The sequence below is a fragment of the Caloenas nicobarica genome, chromosome 25 (genome assembly GCF_036013445.1).
Source record: "Caloenas nicobarica isolate bCalNic1 chromosome 25, bCalNic1.hap1, whole genome shotgun sequence".
NCBI classification, from domain to species: domain Eukaryota; kingdom Metazoa; phylum Chordata; class Aves; order Columbiformes; family Columbidae; genus Caloenas; species Caloenas nicobarica.
The window spans coordinates 5,749,513-5,759,863 of record NC_088269.1 but is presented as its reverse complement, the minus strand read 5'-3'; the positions used below and the strand labels follow the sequence as shown (position 1 = coordinate 5,759,863).

The following is a 10,351-nucleotide window of genomic DNA, read 5'->3' as shown; positions in this document are numbered from 1 at the left end:
GGGAACGCAGGGTCTGCTGGAGAAAATGACCTCTCGCTAAACCCCGGCCAGGGCTGGCCTGGCTCTGAGCATCAGGGCAACATCTGGCCCTGGCCGAGAGCACGTCTGATCAATAGATTGTGCTACCAGGCACAGAATCACAGAGATCTGAGAGCCATTCATTAATGAGCTCGTTAAGTGATTGATATGCTTAATTTTCCTGTCAAATGCGGACTTCCCTTGTAAACATGTCAATTGAGAAAAGTTCAAGCTTGTCACTCGGATTTATGGCTGGAATAACATGTAGGTGGAAAAGAGCGACGCGTCCCCTGCGGCCGCTGTTGTTTCCCATTATGTGTAGGGCCAACAAAGCCAGGTGCTGCCGCGTCCTCCTGCCTCCTCCTGCCCACAGCTGAGATAACAACAGCCCGCTGGAAACACCGCGACTCGGCCCCAGCAACAATTAGCTGGTTAATTTGTTCACCTCGATAGCGCGGAGCCCTTGAGCTTTGGGGTGCCTTTGACGGGCTGCTGTGGAAACCCAAATCCCACCCGGTTCTCCTCGCCTTAAACAGCTGCATGTTTAACTCGGCGCGATATCCACCATGGGATGCTTTTAGCCAGGATATTTAACACCAGACCCATGATTAGACGTTTTTAGCCATTACAGCAAAGGCTGAGCTTTGTTTTTCCCCACGTTCTGCCCTTTTTGCCTGCAGCCGAAAGCGAGCAGCCAGCAGCAGACCTGATTCAAGCCCCCCATAGAGAACGAACCCCCCAGGTTGCTCCGGGCACAGCGACCCCCATCACTGGGCTCCACCTGCATCCCCAGATCTCGGGGTTCGGTCACAGCCCAGTTCAGAGTCCACCCCCCCGGCAAACACAGGCAACATCGGAATGTTTTGCTCAAAATATTTGTTTTTAGGCAAAACATCGGACGTGTTTTGTTTTGTAGGCATTGTGTGAAAGGGGTTTGGTTCATATTTGCTCAGACACGGGGGCGGGGGAAAGGTGTGAAACCCAGGGGATGTGCCCAGTTCTGCTCTGACGTTACGCCCTCGTCACACGCCGCTCACTCAAATCCTGCCCCGGGAGCCCCAAAGTCACGTCTGATTTGAGCAGCACGGCCCTGCCCTTCCCAGGGATCCCCTTCTGGGCCAGGCACAGCTATAAATCAGCTGTTTTGTGACCGATTCGTTTTTATTTCTGCTAACTTTTATCACGAAATAGCAGTCATCGAATCGACACCTCGGTTCCCTTGAGCATATTCCCTCTGGTGTCATTTTTTGATAAATGCCAAGAACGGCGCAGCAGCAGGAGACCATTATCCCGTGACACGCTCCGCTCTGCTCACATTATCTCTGGAATAACACGGATGTCGCCCAAATCCCCCCAGCACTTGTGACAGGGACCAGGGACAGAGCCAGCCCGGCCGGGCCGGGCCGAGCACTTTTGGCTGATGGAGACAGAAAATGGCAACTCCTTTTTAAAGTTTTGTATCGTCCACTTTATAATTTATTTTAGGCAGATTCCTGCCTCCTCGGGGACTGATGGAGCCTCGAGCATCGTGGGAGAAGATCAACGTTTGCCTGCTCAAACCAGGATCTAAACTTCTCCACATTTTAGAGTTTCTCTCCTTCCCTTTTCAGTTTGCTTGTCTTGACACGTGCAGGTTTCTGGGCACAACACGAGCACCACGAGTCCGACCCTCTGCCCAGGGATTTGCCATCGGTTTGTGTCAGCCTCTCACTAGATCAGTATTTATTTTTGCTAATATGACACAATTAAAGGGTAATCGTATCCGGACCTTTCGTATCACATCAGGCAGAATGAATGCTGTGAGGAGGATGATACTAACGTGACAGGATAGGACACAGTTAAGGCGATGAAACGCTCAGATCATGTTAATGTAAGAGAAGAAGGGGCTGAGCTTTGGTGTCTCACCCTTCAGGGAGCCCGGGACACATCCCTGGAGCTTTGCTGCTCCCGACTGAGCCGCTGTCCCTGCAAACGCCGCGGGTGGTTGGGATGGACGTGCCCAGGGCTGGGACGGTCACGGGTGGCAAGGAAAAAACCTGCCAAGCCGCAGGCCCCGCGCCCACGTCCCTCTGGTGATGATGGTTCACGCATCTCTGGCTGCTTCGCCCGCTCTCAGCATCTCTGACGCTGCACCCTAAACAACCCTTTCCAGCTACAACTTGGAGGCATGGTGGCAAAACTTGAAGGAAATAATTAACAATTATTTCACAGGAGAAGGTTCCAGCTGGAGCAGTATCTGGTGGTTGAACATATATCTAACAAAGGATTGTTATTTAAGCAATAACCCTTGAGAAATTGGTCGTTACCAGCATTAAACGACTCAGCCCATTGCCAAGGATGGTTAACGCTCTAATAAACTGGTCATTAACTGCAGTAACAATGAATTTCGAGGGGATTATTGCTATTATAAACCTTAATCAATGGTTTATAACAGCAATAATGTGGTCCTTTCTTTTAATGGTAAGTAGTGCGGCATGAGCAGCCTGCTTGGAAATATTTTCAGTGTGGCTGATAAGACAAAAGCAGGTGTTAGAAGCCCTCCAAACGCTTTTGGGGAGGAAAAAGGGCCCAGTGAGATCCGCAGTGAGGGGTGGCCATGGCCTTTGCCAGAGGCGGTTGTGCCACAGAGGGCTCCGGGCTCGGCCAGTCTGGTTTCGTGCCCTGCGTCCCTCAAAAAATAATATATGGCAACGGAACAGGGTAACAACCTGATAACAGTGTCTTTCCAGGAGGCTTTAGGCAGCATCCCCTTCTCTCTCAAGCAGAGCCAGACGGAAGGATGCTGGTGCGATACCTGCCCGGTCTGCACGTCCATCCCCAGGCAGGGAAAACCCCTCGCTGGGCTGAAACTCGTCTCATCAGCCCCATCCAAGGAATTATCTCTGCTGCTATGCTGCACAGTCTGGGCTCAGGCACCTTCGCTCAGGCTCCAAAGCTCCGGGTGCTCCCAGGGGAGGGCAGGGCCGGCCCCAGCACTCAGCTGCAAAGCCTCGGCCAGCGAGTTCTCATTATGCCCTGACTTTAACGGAGATTTTCTCTCTTCTGTGCCTGTGATTTTTATGGCTCTTCGGAGCTGGTTCTCAAGCCCTGCTCTTATCTCTGCGCTGTCTCAGCTAAGCTGGCTGTGGCTGCAGGAATGAGGCATCATTCTGCATTAACCGGGCTGAAACCACAAGCGGTTTGGGGGCTTTGCCTGGTTTTGGCCAGTCTTCTGATACCTTTTCTGACATGGTCCCGCTCCTCCACCCTTCGGTTTGCTTGTCGGTGTCCCTCAGAGCGGAGGGGGTGGTTGGTGACTCCTCTCTCTGCACCTTTTTTTCAGAAGAAAGCTGCAGTGGAATAAATTGCAAAGTTTACTTCATGTAGCATGGAAATAAAAAAGCTCATTCAGAAAGTTAATGATTTATTTTATAGTTTCATTATCAGGGTCACATTACTCAATAGCATTTCAAACATGTCATTTGTACAAACTATGGTAATTAAAATTTATAACGTACTTCATCAGCGGCATATGAATCTTTTAGCCAGCACTCTGCTGTCATATAAACAGTGTAATTTCAGCTGCAATTCACCCTTTATTGGCTCTCATTTGTGATTTAACAGCCATCAATGACTGTGCTATAAAGAATAAATTAACCATCCGTAAACCTTATGATGACAGGGACAGTCAAACAGACTCAAACTGCCTCCACCAGGCCCTGGTTCGCCAGCAGGGACCAGAGCGCCGGGTCCGGAGGTGGGATTGTCGCTGTCACCGGCGTGCTGGGCACGGGGACATCTCTGCGAGGTCCCGGTGTGAAGGTGCGATGCTCCCGTCTCCAGGGGCTGCAGGATCCCTCCCCTCCTGCAAGCAGGTTCCTTCTTCCGAGGACAAATTTCAGCCACTACCAAACAGCTTTAAATCCCCGCACCTCCCGCCGTGACCCCTTGGTCCCTGTGTCCCCTCGGTCCTTCTTCCTCGTCCAGCACCTGGGGGGCTCAGCTGGAACCCGGTACCCCTGTCCCCCAGGTTAAACCCTTCTCGTCCCCAACAAGCTCTACGGACCTGCAAGCAAATCTACAACGAGCAATTTCTTCATCGGGGGCTCCTCACAGCCAACAATTATCCAGCAGCTGATTTGCGCCCATCTTTTGCAGAGGGAGCGATAGGTTTTAATGGGATCCCTCCTATGCTTCGAGCTGACACTGTACAAAGCTAATAAATGATATGGATTGGATTTGTTACTGAGACATCTCCAAGGAGCCTGGGTCATACAGGCCAATAAAATTGGCCTCATAAATTTACCCTGACACACAGGATTACTCCAGCATTGCTGAGGTCACCTTCTCACACTGATTTATTGCCAGCCCATGGGTTAATAATACTGTTTACGGGGTTGTTGTTTTCCCCTACACGTAGCAGATATTAATCAGCACGTCTGTGCCTTTTCGGTGCTCCGGGGGCGGGCGCAGCGCGGGGGAGACGCCGGGTGAGGACGTGGTGGGGAGGGGGAGCCTGATTTATTTTCTAGGCAAGACTTTTTGTGTTTAAAACACCTTCCGAAAGGATTCTGCAGGAGGAGGAAAACTTTTTCTCCACCGAGTCCAGAGGGCGATGGGTGGCACCGAAGCGTTTTTGGCAGATCCTGTTTCTGGGCAGCGTCTTTGGCGCTTCGTGCCGTGCTTGCGCGGGCGCTGGGAACTTCTGATCCACGGCAGGGATTTCGACAGTCAGAAAACTGTAATTCCCACCCAGCTCGGCATCCTCTGCACCAGGGGAGCCACAGCGGGGACAGGGAGCAGGGAAAGCAGCCCGGTGCAGGCACAGCGCATGGTGGGGCTGCTGGGCAGTGAAGAGGTGCCGTCATTTCAGGTTACTCCTTGCTTGGGTGCCTGAGGCATGAATCTCAGAGCGGCAGCCAGGCTGCAGAAAAGCCTGCAGACTTTTCCAAACCCCAACGAGGCTGGTGCAAAGAGTTTCGCTGCCTTCAGCATGCTGAGGTGAAGCAGTACTCAGCGAGCTCTTGTTTTGCAGGATTTCACTGTTTTGCAGCCAAATAAGCGTTATTTGATGTCTCCGGGTGGGTGGCACGCACCAGGTTCAGTGCCAGCGCAGGGCTGGAGCAGCAGAACCAGCAGAACGTGTCGGCCCGAACTCCCGCTGCCTCCAAATGCAACGGCAGCACTTCCAGCCCAGATGGGAGAAGCAAAACATCCTTTCCTTGCACCAAATGTGCTTCAGAGCTGCGCAAATAAACATGTCTGAAAACCACCCGAGTGGGCTGTGTGTCACCGTTTCCCCGGGGACACCTCTGTCCCCTTTCCCCGGGCAGGCCTGGGTTGGACCCAGTGGCTCACAAACACCAAGCTCCCGCTGCCCGCAGGCCACACTGGCACGTCACGAGGATGTGCCCGTGTATTCCACGAGAAAACAAGGAAAAACAGCCTAGAGACCTGTCTGCTCTGCCCCCAGTTCCCTCTCTCGGCATTGCCGATTCCCTGTGTTTGTCAGTGCTTAAAACCCTGCAGCAAGACGGCAGGTGGGGCAGGGCTGTGTGTCTGTGTGTCCGTCTGGCCCTGCTCGGGCGATGGTTCTGGCAGTCCCGTCCGTCCCTTTCCCAGCCGGGAGAGCAGCACCACGTGTTCCCGTCCTGCAGCCTCGCTCCTGCTGCTTCGTGTTACTTTCATCCCGCCGTAATCGGAGGGGACAGGTGAGATGTGCTTCAAAACACTGTAATCATATTTTAAATGGAAATGAAATGTGTGAATTAAATGTAAATTACAGCAGAATGGAAGGACAATCACTATTAGTTAAGGTCTGACACCTATTTTTGCAGACCTTTCCTAAATGCCACAACTTGTTTCTCCGCACTTGTGACGAGCACTTGTAATTACGTGGCAGCTGCTCCCGCAGCCGGGCGGACGGCGGGTACCGAGGGGGGCCTGTGTATTTTAAATAGCTACGGGCTGCTTGTTGGGTCTGTGAAGTTATGAAGCAGCAATGATATTTTTATTCGGGAGCCAGGAAAATAAACCTTGGTGTTTTCCCCCTGAAAAGGTGAGGCAGTAATACAAAAGGACGTTTTTATAGAGTCAATTTATTTAAGGGTTCCCCCCATTTGCTTTTATATTGGAAAAATATGTGCCCTGCCAATAAGCTGAAATTTCTTCTTTACCTCTAATCTCTACCCCACCTCCTCGGAGCCACTGGCTGTTCCTGCAGCCTCGCTGTGCCTTGGAGCCTCCCAACAAAGTCTCACTTTGTTTTTCACCATGGGCAGCACCCCCAGGCCCTCAGCAGTCGTGGGGCGCCAGCCGCGGTACCCGCGGAGCCGCAGCCCCTGCCCTGGGGATGCTGCGAGGACACACGGCAGCCGGGGCAACGTCATGACTGGGGCCGGGAGGCGTCCCGGCGAGGCCGGGAGTGACGCTCTGGGTCTGGGACGCGCTCGAGGAACAGCCCAGGAGAAGGTGACCACAATAACGGGACAACTTACCTGTGGTGAAAATGTGCCGTGGTGGGAAAAGCAGTGCTGAGCAGCGGGTGGCCCGGGGCTCCTCGGGTGACATCTCTGCGATTCAGAGATTTCCTCCAGCGCCCGTGGCTCTGCAAAGATAAAACATTTACTGCTCTCATTACCGCTGGGAACTCTTCAGCTGGGAAAAGAGAGAACCCCTGTCCTGCGGAACTGAAAGCTAAGTGCTGATTTCATCTATTATTAATACCTGGGGCTACCTGGCAGCTTTTTTATTTTCAAAGTACTGGACAGTAAATAGTCAAGTGAAAACTGAGAGCCCAGAGACCCTGAACGTATTGTCGTGTTGCTCTGGAGCGTAAGAGCTCAGGTGAGCACATCACAGCAGCGGGGCCAGGAGAAGGACCACGTTTTCTTTTTTTCATTTCTCAGATTGCCCTTCCCTGTTTCAGAGCAGAAGGACATTTGGGCTTAATTTCTTGCAATATTGCGCTGGAGGAAATATATCATCACATGTTGGGATAATCACAACATCTAATTCTGGTTTCAATGGTTCTTACAGATATATATATAGAGAGAATACATCGAAACAAAATGCTTTTTGAAATGGGAAAAAACCCTATGCCATTTAATTCCTAAAAGGTCAAACTGAAATGCTTTGGCCTTATCGAAATGATTTTCTCCTTTGATTTTTCTTTCCAAATGCAATTTCATCAAAATCACCGCGTTTCTGCAAATGTTTCACCTTTGGCGAAATGGCATCTCCTGACAAAGAAGTGTTTTGTGGGGAGATTTCCGAGTGGCTCTTGCGGGGAACCAGCCACGTCGGGTGGCCGGAGCTCGGCCCGGAGCTCTGGCAGCGCAGACGCGCTTGGGCTGGGCTTTGCGAACAGTCCTTAGGCTGGAGCTCAGGCGCCGCGGCCGGTACCGAGCAGAGCTCAGCCCACGGCACCCGGAGCAGCCGGGTGTTGGCGATGGCGGGGAAATGTCTCCCGTTCCTTTCAGGTGATTCACCGCCCTGGCCTGTGCTGAATCCTCCCTCCTCCCCGAGCGCCGGGAGGATCCGGAGCCTTCCTGCCTATTTTTACAGAGCTTGCAGCATTGTCAGAAAGGAAAGGGTACCATCTGGTTAGCCCTTGTTTACTGCACACCCTGCCAGTTTGAGCTTATTAATCATATTTACCCAAGTATCTTAATTACTCCCTGTCTAGCGACTTGCCTTGCACTCAGCTGTTGACCCGCTCCCCTCCCCTCTCCCTCGCTCTTTTTTTTTTTCCCCCTTCTTTTTAATTCCTTTCTGTCATTAATCACGGGAGCAGCGTGGGCAGAGGAATCCGCGGCTCGGCTGCCGCTGGCGATGCTCTCGCAGCCGACGGGCCGCAGTTCACCGCCGGCTCTGCCAAACCGCACCGGGGTCAGCGGAGGACAAACGGACAGCGCGGGGGGACAGTCCTGTCCCTGCCGCAACTGTCCGTCCGTCTGGGCGCACGGGGCTCCCATGTGGGACACGGCGGAGGCTGCGAGTTTGCACGAGGAGACACCATTAAAGACGGTAATTTGTTGATCCAGGCTCTCCCGGCGCTCCAGCGCGAGAGTGGCACCGTTTTCTTTACGACCTCATAAAGTCACAGCCGAGAGGCCGATTTGGAAAACAAACTGCCTCAGGTTGACAGATAATTAGATACAGGGGACATATTATACGCCTTTGCATATAAATGCGCTCTGAAGCGCGTTGGTTCATCAGAAGTTTAGGCTCCGGGAGAGCAGGTACCGCCGGCACATCGGGATATATGCGCCGGTGCAGACGACGGCTCCGTTTTATGGCCCTTCCATCTCCTGCTGGCGCTGAGCTGCCGGCGCGGCTGCGCTGCCCGGCCAAAGCTGCCCCGCTTTGCTTTGCTTTGCTTCAGTTTGGTTCAGTTTGGTTTGGTTTGGGCCTTTTTCCCCCAGCAGCCTGCCGAGCTTCCCTCTCCCCACGAGACAGGGCTTGCGTTCGGCATCTTGGGTTTTATGCTCCTGTGCTTGCAGCAGGGAGGAGTGGCCGAATGGGGATTCATTACTATTATTACTATTTTTGTGTTACTATATCACGTCCAAACCTCACTCTTCCCGAGAGCAAGCCCGCAGAGAACAGCGGAGCAATTCTGAAGTGACGCGGTCCTTGTATTTATACGGCAATTCAGCATCCTGCTCTCGCAGCCCCCAAACCGCAAGGTTTCAGATATTAAAACAAAACCGAACCGTTGGGTCTCTTTCTATACACTTCAAGATTTAAGGTGTCATCCAGCCGTGTTGTCAAGCTCCCAGGGTTTGCCTTTCCAAATGAAAGCCAAGATCCCTGTACAACCGTGGTTCCTGCTGGGGGCATTTTCACAGCATAACCCAACTTGCAGGATTTGACCGAATTCTGCACACCCAGCTGCAAACCCCTCTGCTCACCCTTCAGTGGTTTCCTCCCCCTCCCGATCAGACCTGCACCTCACTAAGATAACCTGTCTTTCCCAGCTCCCCCATATATCTCTCTGCTTTGGGGGTGAGGCAGAAAACATCAATTAAATGGCCATATTCCCAAGGAAAGCTTCACTATCAGCCCTTCTCCCCCAGAAAGGGAAAATAAAGATGTGTGTGGGAAAGATAAAGCTGTCAGAAAATGAAAGGGAGAAAAAACCCCAACCCTAAATCTCCAGCAGCCCCCATGGAAGGAGGTGATATAAAGAGAGTTGCTGTCACTTTGATGAATCAGATCTTTTGTTAATTAGGATATACTGATTTAAAGGGCTGTCCAACCAGACAGACCTCTTTCCTTCCCATTCCGCCAGCAGTGGCAGCCCAGGAGGGCGGCAGCGCTTGGCGTCCCCACCTCCCACCGCCTCCTTCTCCAAACAGCACGTTCCCACTTTCACGTCCAAAAGGAACCCGGGCAAAGGCACCGGGTGACGGGCAGAGCTGGCGACCCCGATACTGTCACCTGCCAGCCGGTATTGGCCCCGGTGACCGCCCTGCGTCCCCGCGGGAGCGTCCCAGGCTCCGCAGGCTCCTCGCTGCCTCTTGTCATCACTTGAGCACCAGCGAGTCGGAGGGAGAGAGCGGAGAAAAAGTGCTGTGCTGGGTGGATTATTGTGTGTTTGTCATGTGGAATGGGATAAGCTGTAGGTACAGCATCTCCCAGCGGTGATTTATGGCCCCTGTCAGGCGGCAGCAGCGCTTTGTCTGCCGTAGCGTGGAGGATGAATGCGGGGCTGTCAGCCCGCGCGGGGCCGCCTTCCCTCGCTCTGCTCCGCGCGCCCGCTCCCCATTTCACGCCACTGAACATAAACAATCTTTTGTAAACCTGACAGTCACACTTGCTTCTTTGGAAACAGAAAGCAGGAATGTATGACTCGGCTTCCGTTACCCGATTTCCGAGGCTGTGCGGAAAGCTCTCCGGGAAGACAGGGGAGACCCCAGAGGACTGGAAAGATCCAAAAAATGATAAAGGGAAGGGATGCGCCTACGTGCACGTGTGTGCCAACACCGGCCGTGCACACACGCATGCTGCACGGTGATTCGCACACGTATTTCCCAGCGCAGGCGTGACGCACACACGTGTCCGCAGTGATGCTCAGCGCCCGTGCGACTGTCGCCGTGGATCTCCCTCCCTCCAGCGGAAAATCAGAAAAGCAGCGGTGTAACACCGGGACCACAGCCTGCTCCGGAACGGGCTCTCACGTGCCACCAGGGTAACGGAAAGTCTTACAAAAACTAATCCCGGCAGGACCAGGGCTGCGAGCTGGGCCCTGCGCCTGCCAGAGCTGCTCCTAACTGAGCACGCAGGCCTAAGAATGGAGCGCTTGCGGGGGATAAATGGCACATCTTGTATGGAGTGCTAACGGGATATA

At 53.0% G+C, this 10,351-nt stretch overlaps 1 protein-coding gene across 7 annotated transcripts in view; it reads right to left on the bottom strand.

The window, feature by feature from the left end:
- The window catches only part of LOC135998500 (serine/arginine repetitive matrix protein 3-like), a 171,448-nt gene that overhangs the window by 62,152 nt on the left and 98,945 nt on the right, over nt 1-10,351 (bottom strand). For all 7 annotated transcript variants that reach the window (XR_010607537.1, XR_010607538.1, XM_065651686.1 and 4 more), the window contains 2 exons: nt 6,495-6,604; nt 3,237-3,347 (listed from right to left, as the gene is read on the bottom strand). Coding sequence is in view for 5 of the 7 variants with exons in the window: in XM_065651686.1 (XP_065507758.1) it covers nt 3,237-3,347; nt 6,495-6,604 (221 nt within the window). In the remaining 2 variants the exon portion in view is untranslated. The remainder of the gene's footprint in view (nt 1-3,236; nt 3,348-6,494; nt 6,605-10,351) is intronic.